General features: G+C 40.4%; 1 protein-coding gene across 1 annotated transcript in view; it reads right to left on the bottom strand.

The window, feature by feature from the left end:
• LOC101157752 (NACHT, LRR and PYD domains-containing protein 12-like) overlaps positions 1–15,764 on the bottom strand; it is a gene marked incomplete in the record, with an annotated part of 26,681 nt that continues 10,917 nt past the window's right edge. The window contains 5 exon segments of the mRNA XM_023961780.1: positions 1–2,360; positions 2,511–2,557; positions 10,207–10,377; positions 10,788–10,961; positions 11,047–12,835. Of these exon segments, the coding sequence (XP_023817548.1) occupies positions 1,834–2,360; positions 2,511–2,557; positions 10,207–10,377; positions 10,788–10,961; positions 11,047–12,835 (2,708 nt within the window).

Raw genomic sequence — 15,764 nt, 5'->3', positions numbered from 1 at the left:
TTTTTTTTTTTGTTTTAAAACGTCATTTTAATCAAGGATCACATATAACAAGAAAAAGAACAATTACTCACATAAAAAAGGAGCATAACATAGTTCACCATTTGACACATGACGTAGAACAATGTCAAAGCAGCAGATTGTTTTAAAACAGGACAAACAGTTCGACAGTCTGAAAAAGGAGAATTCCAGCTTTAGCCTGGACGGACATTACAGTGCCACATACGAACTGCATCAGCTAGAGGTCCGCCTGCTATTTTGCATTTCCTGCTTGTGTGAATCGCAAGTTTCCCCTCACCAACAATAAAATTAAGCAGTTACCACTTTTCCTTGTCTTGCTTCTTGCTTCCAATGAATTTGTCAATCAAATTCATCAGCCAACCAGCCGTGTTCGTTTTCAGCCAATCGTATGAATCTGTGTATCATTCCTTCATCTGTTTTTCAAACCGAAAACCAACAGTGAGAAAAACAAAAAAGACTGCTTTGTTCATTTCTGGGGGAAAAAACAGAAAAATAAATAATTGATTGTATCTTTATTTTCACATTCATGGAGAAAAATTTTGTCTTCATATTTCAACATTTATTGATGAAAATAAAACAATGGTTCAGATACAAATCTTAATCGTAAAAACTGTTACTTCTGACTGGACGGAGTCAGAGTTCTGCTGGGGACATTTAAACACATTGGTCGCTACACTAACATAAATAAATAAAAAAAAAACAGTTTTATTTTTTTATGGCTTCGAGTTCCTTCTGCATTTTACTCTGAGAGAAACGAGCCAGAATGGTTGAAGACTGCAGAATCCCGTTCGAACAGAACCGACAATGTCCAAAGTAAATGTCTGCCTCCAAGCACCATCAATACAAACAGAGACACCTGATTGGTTAGAATCTAGACCAATCAGCAGGCTGTTCGATGGCGGCTATGTCACACTAAACTGAAACTTATGAGAGCAAAATCAAAGATAGAGAAAAAGCAAGATGAGACACAACGCATGCGAAAACATTTGTGTTGTAAATACAAAAATATTTTACGAAAGCAAAAAAAAAAAGTTTCGATGCCTGGATCGGCCGGGCTGCTGTGCTGTCTGCCGCTGGCTGTGGGGTGCCGGGCCTCCTGCCTTTGCTGGAGCATTCAGTGGGATCAAGGTGCACTGTAAGACGCACACATTCGTTCAACCCACCTGCTTATTCACTTTTGCACAAATATGGGCATGGGTACGGTTTGTGTACCCCTGGAAAAAGATATCATTTTTTTATTTTCTGTTAAACAAAACACCCTTTGGTGATGAAATTCAAACCACAAAATATTTTATTTGAAAGGTTAAAAAATGTATTGTTATATTATGTTTTAGCACAAATACATTAGATTTATTAAATCACCAGTTATTTAGTTCTTTATTTATCTTTACATATGACATTGAAGTGTTTGTGAACCACTGAAGTGGCATTAATGAAAAAGAAGTAATTTATATTTCAATTCCATTAAAAACAATTGACAAACAAAAAAAATTAAAAGACAAATTGAAATATTTAAAAACACAGTTTTTTCAGTAATTTGATTTTACAAAATACTTGCCACTTTGGGATATTACCACAAGGATGCGTGGTACACGTGTCTGTCTGAACCATGTTCAGGTAGAAAAAATCTACCTGAAAATCTATCTATCAGAAAATCTTGGAATAATGATTGTTTTAATCTTTAAAGGACTGGAAAAAGAAGGAATCATAAGGAATTTAAAATGTTTTAAACTGTGTATATTGGCAAACGTCTTTGCCGCTGCTTCTGGGGGTGCCAGAGAACTCCCAAAGCTCTTTGAAGGTCTTACACCAAACTCAGCACAGAAGCACAGAGGAACCAAGCAAACTGAATCCAAATCCAGGATAAAGAGGTTCAGTGAATGTGGTGTTGAAGGTGTGGAGGGGGATCAATGAGTGACCGGAAACTCTAAAAAATGACAGCGTGCCAACAGGAAAGTCCACATACACTGCTACTCTGTGAGAGGAAATGGATGAAGAGGAGAATGTTTGTTTACCATCATGCCACACTGAATAACCAAGATCGTCAGAGCAGCTCAAACTCCAGGAATGACTATTTAACCCAAACAAACAGTCTCCTCTGTCTCCTCTCCTTTTTATTCCTCTGGAACTCACTGATACATGAACTTTTCCTTTCCACTCGACCTCCCAGTAGCAGCGAGCGGTCAGGCCATCTCTGCACAGCAGCTGAGACCAACCATCGAATCTGTCTGAATGATCAGGGTATGAGTGAAGCTCCTCCACAAAGGTCACCTTCTTGTTGCTGTCAGACAGTTTGAGCTTTTTGTTCACTGTGTTTGTGTCAATTGTGAGCTGACAGGAATCTGATGGCGAAAGCAAACACAATCCAGCAGCAGTTATTGACACACATCTGTTCATTCATTGACTCTGATGAGGATTCATGAAAGTGGGATATCTGAACATGCTGAAATGTGCTGCTTTGTTGTCATGAATCAAAGGAAAAGCTCACTTACATCTCCAGGGACCTGATGTCAACCAGCGGAGACCAGCGGGTTCCACCCTGAAAGAAAGAGGGCCGTCAGACTTATCTCAGAATATTTATGCTAAGGGATTTATTGATGAAAGAAGAGTGTTAGTGTTGGGAAGGTGTGGTCAAGTGACTCCTTGATTTTGAAAAAGATTTGTGACATCCGCTCTATCCTCCAACCTTTCTCACTATAGTACAGAATCAGGGGCGCAACTACGGTCACGTAACCCCCCCCCCCCAACACACACAAAAACACAGACACAAATACACACAATAAAACCTCCCATCCACCCCTCCTAAAGCTATCTAAACACCCACACGGCAACTTTATTGTTTAAATGTATAAATCTAATTACTTCTTATCGACATTTTTATCTACATTGTTGTGAGCCATTTTCAACAGTGTTTTGCCTCAATAATTCCCCAAATTTGTGTGGTGAAGGCCATTCAGAAGGATCTTCTGAGTAATGCCTTGCCCCAGCCCTCTCCTCTGTATCTCTCTGTTCTTCTTCTTCATCACCAGCTGATCGTCTCTCTTTCTATCATTATCATCATCATCTGAACCTCTCCTCGTTCTTCACTGTTGGGACTGACTTCTTTTGTATGTCTAGACTTCACAGTAGTAGGTTTAGGGGCTGTCATTTTTTTTTTTTTTGTTTTGAAATGGTTTATTTCAAGCAATCAAATAGGAGTAATACACACAAAAGCAATATAATCATCAGTTATACATTCATACAGTAACTAATCAAACTTAGGATAATTAGACATAATTAATAAAAATTGCTTGAAAGGGAGTGGAAAGAAGCGAACTTATATAATCCCACCCCGTTATACTATAACCATTTTATTACATGATTTATCAATATCCGGTTCCTAGGTTTTATCAGACAGAATTAAGAATCATAAGGTATCAATAAAGCACGTGCCAAAGATGAAATTACTTAAGTACTACGTCAAAAATAACTTTAGAAATCAACATGGCAAATGCAGCATCTGAAATATATGCAAATTATGTTACTTTTAAAAGTCATTCATATGCTTTAAAACATAATACTATACCAGTAAAATAGACACAACACTGTTTCAGGAGTTATCATAGCAAAATTTCATCAAGTATCAAAAGTTAAAAACATGTGCAAAATTATGCTACATTAGGAAAGATTTTTGAATCATTTTATCAATTTTAGGAGCAAGTGAGGTAATATCATCAAAAGTCAATCAATTTAACAATTTTCAATAAGTGATTAATCATTTGTTTTACTTTTTTAATTTTTTTTTTTTTTTCTTTTTCTTTTTTATAATAAGGTAATGCTGTAAGGAAAAAAAATTAAAAGGGTCCACAATCTGTCGATTGTCCAAGGTTGGTATTTCTTCTTTTACTGATAACAGCCGTACTTCTGGGTTTAAACAGAGTTAATAGTTCTCTTCGATATTATGTCTGCAGACATTAGATTCAGGTCCATATCCTTCTTCAGCTGATATCAGCTGCGGTGAAAGTTGAGGTCAAATTGTCTGCAGGTCAGAGCTCTGCTGTTATTCAGGTGACGTCAGACGATGGAGAAAGTGAGGAATCCAGGTGTCATATTTCTTGAAATTATTTGGCTCTTTGATTTATTACTCCACGTTGATTCAGACGACCGTGATCAAACACTTCTCAAAGTCCTTCATGGTGTTCACAACCATAACCTTGGTGCGGTCCTCTGGACCGAGCGGTTTGACATAAATCCTGCAGCCTTTAACCCAAGTGTTCTCAATCTGCTTACGCTTCCTGAGAAGCCGTGCATGTTTTGAGATTTCAGCATTCCTCCTGGTCAGATGGTCGTTCAGATAAGCAGCCGAACCTTTCAGGTTTTTGCGTTGATTCATCAGAGCTAGCTTGTGTTTGTGATTCACAAACCTGATGAGGATCGCTGGTTTATCCGTCTCCTTTCTCCTGGGGAGCAGGTGGCAGGTCTCGATGGTATTGAGATCCAGGGAAATCCCTTTAGATGTGAGAAATGAATGTATTTGCTGCTCCAGCGACGCGTCGATCTCCGTATTAGCACTGCTAGCTACGCTAGCGCTAGCATTAGCAGCGCTAGCTCCAGCTGAATTCAGCTTCGCTCGAGGCTTGATTGGTACTCCAGTGAGAAAGACATTATTCATCCTTACTTGCTGATCCACATCGTCCAGTCTTTTCTCCAGAATCTCGACCCGGTTTTCTCCCTGCTCGTTTTGAGCCCGAAATCTTCGGAACTCTTCCATCATCTCCCAGAGTGGCGTTAGTTTAGCCGACACTTGATCCATAAAACTTTTCAGCGTTTCTTGAATAATGTCAAGAGATTTTTTGAGCTCTTCATATTCCTGGGGTTTCTTCGGGGGCATGGTCAGCTCTCTTTTTGGAGAAAATCAACTTCTTAAGTAATTTGAAGATAGTATCCGCAGAGAGCCGCGACCACGCGTCCTGCCTTAACCCCGGAACCGGAAGCATCTAGACTTAGTTTGTAAAGTTAGAAGACGTTTCACCTCTTATCCAAAAGGCTTTGTCAATTCTGAATTAGCTGGTTAAAGAGCTGGTATATAAGCGCTCATGGGGGAGGAGTCAGCCATGAAACTGAAGGGTATTGTCAACTTAGCCTACTTGGTTTCGGTTCGTTAAGAGTCCTTTGTCCTCAACTGGGGGTTGGGTAGCGTGTCACCCCCTCCCCAAACTGGTCACCTCTTTCAGCTGTTAACGACCCAGGTGGAATTGGTTCGGTTTGTTTGGGATTCAGAACACTGCCGTTTAAACATATAAAACATCTTGCTGATTCATGTTCTTTTAAAATGAAGAATACACAGCGAACGTCCACCATAAGACCAACCCGTTTCTTTCCTCCATCTGTCCTGATTCTTTTTCTCTCTTCTCGTCTTTTTCTCCATCCTCACAGCTGTGTGATATTAACTTTGTGTTAGGAAAATTTAAATAGAATACAGCGACTACACTATATGTTAAAAATAGAAATATTTTTGAATTTTAAGTGATATTTTTGTTGGATATCACTTAGTTGTGGGATAAAATAGAATAGATTTCTTCATTGTTGTCAAACATCTCCAAATATTCCACTGAAATCCAAAATGTTCAGCCAAAGTGATATTAAAAGCAACAGGCTGTAAACTAAATAGTCACTCAAAATAAATAATTATCTTAACTTTTAACATAAAAAGAAACAAAAACACCATCTAACCCACATCACACATACTTCTCCCCTCTTCCATAGTAGCAGCTTTATCATCATTTAGTGCTGTTTCAGTCAGAGGATAAAAACTTTTTCAGTCTTTTGGTACATGTAGTACAGCTGCAAGACACTTGTGACCAGCTTTAGCCTGAATGTTTTTTAGCCTGTTTTTAACACTGCTAATGTACCTGCTGTCTCTTAATCATTTGGAGATACTTTTTGTCTTTCACACCACATCTTTGTCCCTTTTGTGTTTTCTGTTTTGAGCCCCCGATTGTTTTTTTCTTTTGCCTTTCCATTTAAAGCGCACTGTCATCAGATGATCACACAGTTCAAATAAAAAGTATCAGACGTCGTCACCGCGAGAGCTCGTTCAAGCGCGTTCGATTGCGCTCTCTGTACAAGAAACGAATGAGGAAGGAGCAGCTGTGGCGCCCAATCAGTTACGTTGTGCTTCTGTGACTGATCATATTATGTAAATATTTGTGCACAAACAGCTGTGAAATTAAAAAATACGAACTATAACTAATTTTCACAACTTCAGTTTGGCGGCCCCCTTGGCCGGCGCCCCTATGCGATGCATATGCTGCATACCCACTTTTTTGCGTCCCTGGACTGACTAGTCAGAGATATGCCAGAAGAAAATGAAGCCCAGTGTTCTCAGAACCATGTTCTCAGTAACTCATTTTGAAAAGAACTTTATGTGGTTGTGTTTCTGTTAAGACCATGTTCTTTCTGTATTGACTTTTGTATGTTTAGAGTCCCAATCTGATCATCTTTTTATCTACTTTCAAAGTGTTCCCAGGTGTCTAATCATTATGATGATGCTGTTTTTTTTAGCCAAAACCCCCAAAATCCAGTGTCGTTCTCGCCATCATGGTTTCTGCAGAGCAGCAGGAGTTCACCAGAAATTTGTCTTCGAGTTGTGGGCGAGACTGTTTGCGCGGAATAACCCTGCTGCTATAAACTCTCCGTTTACAGTCTCTTCTGTTAACTTACAGCCCCTTAAAACCCCAAGCTAGTATTAGTGGTGCAACAAAAGTGGCAAGCAAAACAATTCAGAAACGGGATTCCAGCTCAGACAAGGAAGACAAAGACATACATGGATTTATTTGTCTGCAAGTGGATGCATCAGAATGGAGCAGATCAGGGAGACTGTGGCCCACCCAGCCTTTTTGCTACGTCACAAATACGATATTTTTCAAACTGCATTTTTTGTCTGCTCCTGATTCATGATTTGAATAAAGATACAAACAAAAATGCAATTTTGATTGGGCTGTAACAAATTATTTTAACAACGATTCATATCATAATTACTGGTTGCCAAGAAGATTCATAATCAATTTTGTTTCATTTATGAGATGATGCTGTAGTTCGAGCCAATCAGACAGGGACATCTTTAGCCAAAACATCAACCAGTGTGACTCAGAGATAAATACCTGGGTACTGAACAGTGCAGGTGAAGTTTTCCAGATTCCTTGTAGTTCTTTAAAGTAGTCAAGTGTAAATTAAATGTGTGTGCAGACAAACAAGTAAACAAGAATGAATGTCAAATCTATTCACATTTTAGTTTCCTAAAGTTCACCACTGTTGTTTTGCCACATCCAAATGATCCAAAGGGAACATTCTTAGAACATTCTAACATTCTAGCACACTGGATGGTCACATGACTTTGCTAAATTCAAAGTGTGTCCACACATTGGACTGAAATGATGGTTGATCAGTTTATGCTGATGTCATCACATGTGTGTGTTGTCTGCTGCGATACACTTGGTCGTTTTCACCTTATAGGAACATAAGCCTATTGTACCTCAATCCAATTGGTAATTTACAATATTAATTGTAAATTGATCTCATTTTGAATCGATTTTTTAATGGTTTAGGCTGCTTCGATTAACAACTTGCCTCAGACAGATTAATCTGGTTGGATCGTAGGAATAACTAATTAATTCATCAATTCATCAGTTAATTGTTACAACCCGAAATTTTAATTCAGATTTTCTCAAACTTTGTCTTCCATCATCAGAAAAATGGTATAAGAATGTGTTAAACCCACAGTTTTCATCAGAATGGATTTTTAAGTAGGGAGTGATGATAATTTACTTGTCTCTTTAGAGAGTTGACACCAGGAACTAAATACTGAGGGATATAACTCAGAAGTTCAGGCTGTGACCTGTCACTTGATATCTGCAGAGACTCACAACAAATGGAAACAATCTAAGAGCTCAGTGCTGTCTCCAAGTGCTTTTGTTTGTGGCTAAATTCTGCTCACCATCAACTCCCTAATGTTACATCCTCAGTGAGAGGTTACCACCGGGCAATCCAACATGAACAAAAAACATTTATGCTCTACGGTGGCCGTTTTGGTGCAGTTGTTCCTCTCCAAGCGTGGAGCCTATTCAGACTGAGGAATCTGAGAGCGAACTGAAGCTCAGTCCGACTGGAAACAAACCAAAACCACCTCCAAAGATGGGTCAGATAGCAGTTCCTAGGTCTGGACCAGAGTCTCTAACCCCCCCCAAAAAAGTTTTTTTTCTTCCAGCTGCTCTCATAACGATCTTCAAATGACTTAAAAGTTGATTATCTCCAAATAAGAGAGATGACAATGGCCCCGAAGAAAAACAAAGGAACAAGTAACGAGTACAACAAAAATAATCCTCGACGACATCCAAGCTACGTTGTATCCTTTCATGGAATGAGTGAGTGACATTCAGGCTAAGCTAACTCCTCTCATGGAGCTAGTGGAAGAGTTCTGAAAATTCTGAGCTCAAAAGCAGCAACAAACAAGGATGATTAATGTCATTCTCACTGGATTACAGATCAAACCTCGGGCAAAGCTAACTGCAGCTGGAGCTAACCTTGTTAGTGCTAATAGCGCAAGCATTGCTAGCATTTCTTTTTAAAACTGGGAGTGATGGAGAGACTCTGGAACACCAAGTGGAAACATTACTATCGTCTAAAGGGATTTCCCTGGATCTTAATGCTGTCAAGATCTGCCGCCCGCTTCCCATCAGACAGAAAAGCCTGCGATCCTCATCAGGATTGAGAATCAAAAACAAGCTAGCAGTACTGAACCAAAGGGAAAAATTGAAAAGGATCTGCTATTCATCTAAATGACCATATGACCAGAAGGAATGCAAAAATTGCCAAACATGCCAGGCTTCTCAGGAAGCGTAAGCAGATTCTGAACACTTTGTAAAAGGCTGCAGGATCTTCGTTAAACCACTCGGTACACCGGACCGGTCCAAAGTACTGGTTGTCAACAAGATGACGGACTTTGAGAAGTGTTTGATCACTGACGACTGAGCTAACAAATGCAGTATTCAATCAAAGAGCAAAATATAATTTAAAAGAAATATGGCGCCTGAGGAATATAAAAGTCTACAGTGACCCTGATTTTCAGCAGAGTTCTGACCTGCAGACAACTTAACCTCAACTTTCAGCTGTGCTGATAACAGCTGAAGAAAGAAAAAGGACCTTAAACTAATTCTGCAGACATCACAGCGAAGAGAACTTATAAACTCTGTTAAATACAGAACAATGGCTGTCAGTCGGACAGCAGAAGATGGACTTACCAACCTTTGACAATCCACAGAATATAGACCCTTTTTTATTTCACAGCATTACCTTAATCATAATAATAAAATGGCTTAATCAATAATTGAATAGGGTTAAAGTGATTGTTCTCTAATTATATAACTTCACTTGCCCCAAAAATTGATTCATGATTTTTTATAATGAAGGATAACACATATTTTTATCATATCATTTTTATCATATTTTTACTTGATCTGCAGATGCTATTATGGTTTCAGAAATAGTGTTATGTCTAATTATATTCATGATTGTTCTAATGAAAAAAATAATCTGCATATATTTTTGAAACTTGATCTGCATATGCTATGACTTTTTCTGAAACAGTGTTATGTCTATTATTTTCTGACATAGTATCATTTTTAATCATAGGAGTTTTCTAATGAAAATAATCTGCACCTATTTTAGATAACTGCATGTGCTATGCGGATTTCCAAAATAGAGTTATGTCTATTTTTACATAATAACTACGTAATTCATCTTTGTCGTGTAATTAATTGATACTTAAGAATTCTTAATTCTGTCTGATAGAAGTTATGAACCGGATGATGATGAATGTAATAAAAATGGTAAGGTAAAACAGGGGTGGGATTATATAAATTCGCTCCTTTCAAGCAATCTTTCATTTAATGGTTAACTATCCTAAATTTGATAAGTCTTTGTATGAATGTAAAACTGCTGATTGTATTGTTTTGTGGATTATTCTTGCTTTGATTGCTTGAAATAAACCATTATTGGGGGAAAAGGAAATCTGGGTCACTTTAAGTGGGCCAAATAGAAATTAAGTGCTTGTTGTAACGTGACGCACAATCTCCCCGTCTTAAGATGTTCACCCTATCACTTGAACTCTCCCTCTTCTGTTACACATGTATGCTGTACAGTTCTCCATACCTCAGAGAGTCCAGTCTCCAGTTTGGATCCTTCAGTCCAGCATTCAGGAGCTTCACTGCCTCCCCTGGATGATTGTAGCTCAGGTCCAGCTCTCTTAGATGGGAAGGATTGGAGCTCAGAGCTGAGGCCAGAGAAGCACAGCCTTCCTCTGTGATCAGACAGCCTGACAGACTGCAGATAAACAACACACATCCAGCACATGTTCACACAAACTAAAACTGTTTTCCTTAACTGTTACTGTGTTGTCATGTACTCGAGGTTGGCTCTTTATGACTCAAGTTGGACCAATGTCACATTTGGAGCTTTGATCTTCCTCCACCTGGAGCTTCAAGTGGATCCACTGCCTTTATGTCTGCTTTCCAACCTTCTCTTCCCATTTTGTAGACCACTTCCTGAATTTTATATTCAGCTTCAAGGAAAGAGACATATGTCTGTCTCAATGCCTCAAATGCCTTGCAGCTTACAAGTTGTTTGGATTTTTGTTTAATTTGTTTTGCCTTTGAGATTACACAGCGCAAATATTAAATTAGAGAAAACAAGTAAATACCTTGAACAAAGACTTAATTATAAAAAAACCCAACCTAAGAGTCTCCAGTTGACATTTTGGACTACGCATTGCCAATGAAAGCAGCTTCACTCCTGAATCCTGCAGGTCGTTGTTGCTCAGGTCCAGATCTCTGAGACTGGAGGACTGAGAGCTGAGAACTGAAGACAGAGCTTCACAGCTTCTCTCTGACAGCTTACAGTCACGCAAGCTAAAGAGAAAAAAAAACTGTAAATGAATACTAGTAATTTTGACAAACATTTTATCCACTATTACTGTTCACTAGTTTTTCTTACATAGATTTTCTGGAGGCTTTGATCACAGGCAGCAGCCTCAGAAGAGCCTCCTCCGAGCCAGAGTATTTCTTGAGGTCAAACACTTCCAGATCTTCTTCTGATGACAGTAAGATGAAAGCCAGAGCTGACCACTGAGCAGGAGACAGTTCATCAGTGGAGAGACGTCCTGAACTGAGGGACTGTTGGATCTCCTCCACTAGAGAACCATCATTCAGTTCATTCAGACAGTGGAACATGTTGATGCTTTTCTCTGCAGACAGATTCTCACTGATCTTCTCCTTGATAAACTTAGCTGTTTCCTGATTGGTTTGGGAGCTACTTCCTGTCTGTGTCAGCAGACCTCGTAGGAGACTCTGATTGGTCTGCAGTGAAAGGCCCAGGAGGAAGCGGAGGAACAAGTCCAAGTGTCCATTTGGACTCTGTAGGGCTGTTGTTACAGCACTCTGGTAGAACTGAGTTGGCCTGATTTGATTTAATTTAGGGAACTTTGCTTTTTGTTTTTCAATCAGGTTAACTCCAGAGGTGATAAAGGTCAGATGGACATGAAGAGCAGCCAGAAACTCCTGAACACTCAGATGTATGAAGCAGAAGATCTTGTCCTGGTACAGGCCTCTCTCCTCTCTAAAGATCTGTGTGAACACTCCTGAGTACACTGAGGCTGCTCTGATATCAATGCCACAATCTGTCAGGTCAGATTCATAGAAGATCAGGTTACCTTTCTGCAGTTGCTCAAAAGCCAGTTTTCCCAGTGACTTCATCATCTTCCTGCTCTCTGGACTCCAGTGAGCATCTGTCTCAGCTCCTCCATCATACTTGACCATTTGGACTTTGGCCTGAACCACCAGGAAGTGGATGTACATCTCAGTCAGACTGTTGGGCAGATCTCCTTTCTTTTTGCTCTTCAGCAGATTCTCCAAAACTGTAGCAGTGATCCAACAGAAGACTGGGATGTGGCACATGATGTGGAGGCTTCGGGATGTCTTAATGTGAGAGATCATCTTTCTGGCCTGCTCTTCATCTCTGAATCTCTTCCTGAAGTACTCCTCCTTCTGTGGGTCGTTGAAGCCTCTAACCTCTGTCACCATGTCAACACAGTCAGCAGGGATCTGATTGGCTGCTGCAGGTCGTGTGGTTATCCAAAGACGAGCAGAGGGAAGCAGGTTCCCCCTGATGAGGTTTGTCAGCAGATCAGCCACTGAGGTGGACTTTCTAGGGTCATTTAGGATCAGAGTCTTGTGGAAGTCCAGAGGAAGTCGACACTCATCCAGACCATCAAAGATGAAGAGCACCTGGAAGTCTTCGAAGCTGCAGATTCCTGCTTCTTTGGTTTCAGGGAAGAAGTGATGAACAAGTTCCACCAAGCTGAAATTCTTCTCTTTCAGCACATTCAGCTCTCTGAAAGTGAATGGAAATGTGAAGTGGATGTTCTGGTGGGCTTTGCCTTCAGCCCAGTCCAGAGTGAATTTCTGTGTCAAGACTGTTTTTCCGATGCCGGCCACTCCCTTTGTCATCACAGTTCTGATTGGTTCTTGTCTTTCAGCTGAGGGCTTGAAGAGGTTCTCTTGTCTGATACTTGTGTCTGCTCTGTCTGCTTTCATGGAAGCTGCTTCAATCTGTCTGATCTCATGTTCTTGGTTGATCTCTCCAGTTCCTTTTGCGATGTAGAGCTCAGTGTAGATCTCATTTAGAAGGGTTGGGTTTCCTGCTTTAGTAATCCCCTCAAACACACACTGGAACTTTTTCTTCAGCTTAGACTGTAGTTTATGTTGACAGACTCCAGCATAGGATCCTGTATCACAAAAGCAAAAGTAAATAAACACTCTGCATCTCTATATAATGGGAATGAGAGTAAGTGCTGATTAGCGCATTGATACAGTTCCAAATTACTATGCAAATTTATCTGAGTGTCAAAATTATTCTTTTTCAGTAGATGTACATAAAGATTCTTGTTTTTTTTGTTTTTTTAAGTTAAACTCAAGGATGAAATTGTGTCTCTGAGCTCTTTGGATCACTGGCATTAATCTCAGACACCTGTGATAATTAGTTTGCCAGGTGACTCCAATTAAGGGAAAAACTACTAAAGAAGGACGTTCCACATTATTCAGCAGGTCATCATTTTCAAGCAGTATGGGAAAGAAAAGGATCTCTGCTGAAAAGCATTGAAATACTGGTAGTTAAACGCCTTGAACAAGGCATGAAAACCCTGGATATTTCAAGAAAACTTAAGCGGGCGGGATCATTATACTATTAAGAGATTTGTGGCAACAGCAAATGCAGCATCAACAGCAACTCAGCCACAAAGCGGTAGACCACATAAACTGACAGAGAGAGGTCAATGGATGCTGAAGTGCAGAGTTCAATGCTACAGAGCTCCAAACTTCATGTGACCTTCAGATTAGCCCAAGTACAGCACGCAGAGAGCTTCATGGAATGGGTTTCCATGGCCGAGCAGCTACACATCACCAAGTGCAATTCAAAGCATTGGATGCAGTGGAGTAAAGCACGCCGCCACTGGACTCTAGAGCAGTGGAGACGCCTTCTCTAGAGTGATGAATCACGCTTTTCCATTTGGAAATCTGATGGACGAGCCGGGGTTTGGAGGTTGCAAGGAGAATGGTACATTTGGGACTGCATTGTGCTGAGTGTGAAATTTGGTGGAGGAAGAATTATGGTGTGGGCTTGTTTTTCAGTACTTGGCCCCTTAGTTCCAGTGAAAGGAATTCTGAATGATTCAGAAATCAAAACATTTAGACCATTCCATGCTCCCAACCTTGTGGGAATAGTTTGGAGAGGGCCCCCTTCCTGTTCCAACATGATGGTGGATTAGTGCACGAAGCAAGGTCCATAAAGACATGGATGACAGAGTCTGGTGTGGATGAACTTGACCGGTCTGTAGAGAGTCCTGACCTGAACCCCACAGAACACCTTTGGGATGAATTAAGGCCCGTACACACCGGGACGAATATTCGCCAGGCGTTATTCGCCAGCGTTTTTCGTCACGTTTTTTGTGTTCACACCCAGGCGATTTTCGCTGACGATGAGTGGAGTGAACATGCAATTTCATTCCCTGACATTAGATGGCGCTTAATGTAAAACAGAAATACTCCTGTACACAAGGTGGCGCTGCGCAACTTTACGCTTCTTAAAGTCGCTTTTCACTCAGAAGAAGAGAGCAAGTATTTACGCGCTTGTCAGAATCAAACAAAGAAAACATGAATATTTCAAGCACCAGTAGCTCCAACTGGTGCTTGGTTCGGGGATATTTTAGAATGTCCGTCATTATTGCTTCGCGGCAGTGTAGACGCTACTTGGCGTCTATCTTCTTCGCTGGTATGTGTGCTCAGCAAGGCAGTTTTGTGTTTGAGCGCCCCCAAGTTGTGTTTTACTGTAACTTCAGAAGCTCCAGACACGTGAGCAAAAGCGCCGTTCTCATTGGTCGAGTAGATTTCGACGCGACGCGTCGAAAAAAAAAAACGAACCCGAGGCGTTTTTTTTTTTCGACGCTTTAACGCCTGGCGTTTTTTCGCGTCGGTGTGCACACTCTCATTGGGGCCCTTTGTTTAGTCACGAGGCGTTAAACGTCGGCGAAAATCGCCGGCGAAATTCGTCCCGGTGTGAACAGGCCTTTACAGCGGAGACTGAGATCCAGGCCTTCTCCACCAGCATCAGTGTGAGACTTCACCAATGCGCTTTTGGAAGAATGGTCAAAAATTCCTAGAAAACACTCCTCAACCTTGTGGGCAGACTTCCCAATAGAGTTGAAGCTGTAATATATGCAAAAGGTGGACCAGAATCATATTGAACTCTACGGGTTAGGAATGAGACGCCACTCCAGTTCATATGAGAGTCAAGGCAGGTGAGCCAATACTTTTGGTAATATAGTGTGGAGTTTCCGACTGACCACTTTCTTTCGTGGTAAAAAAAGAACCGTGCTTTCCGTAACAAAATCCTCTTCGTACAAAAGTACAATGTGCCATTAATAGGCTTAAAAATATACCTCTTTGGAAAGGCTTATTTCCAGGCTAGCTAGTAATTAGAGAATGTTTAACTTAATGCTCCCCCTACATTACCTGCTGTAATGAAGTTTTTTGGGAATGAATACAATTTTCAACACATCCATTATACATATTTCTTCGCATAGGGAACATGATTTCATTAACTGGACCATGGCGGCCCATTCCCCTGCTTAGATTAATCCTATATTGTATTAATATTGATATCGTAAAAATGTAGACTTTCTATTATTGTTATTATTACCATCCGCTATATGTAGCATAGTGCATGCAACTTACTATTAACATGTTTGAATTAAATTTATTAACAATAACAATTAGTAGCTAGGAGGCTGCTAGAAGTTAGAAACTGGGAAAAGTTTGGTGCACCGGGGTTCTATCCTCTATTCTCATCTACTTCTCCTCTCCTTGTCTCCTATTCTTGATCATTTATTTATATATGTTTGGAGCTGTGGTTAATGAGTTGTCCCTCTTTCCCACTCTCCCCCAGTTGGCTCGTCCGTGGTCCTGTACCTGACCGTGGACCTCTGCTCTGGCCCATCTCGTGGCCCCAGTTCTATCTGGATGAAGCCCATCTGCTACACTATTCAAACATGTGGTTGTAGAGTTAGATAAACTAATTCTTCTCCGAGAATTCTGGTATGTTGTTTGTTTGTCCTGGGAAAAGATCCCTCCGTCATGTGGACATCCCTAAGGTCTCTTCTT

Source organism: Oryzias latipes, chromosome 13 (assembly GCF_002234675.1).
Source record: "Oryzias latipes chromosome 13, ASM223467v1".
Classification (NCBI taxonomy): domain Eukaryota; kingdom Metazoa; phylum Chordata; class Actinopteri; order Beloniformes; family Adrianichthyidae; genus Oryzias; species Oryzias latipes.
The sequence above is the reverse complement of the archived record's forward strand: the minus strand, read 5'-3'. Positions and strand labels throughout refer to the sequence as shown.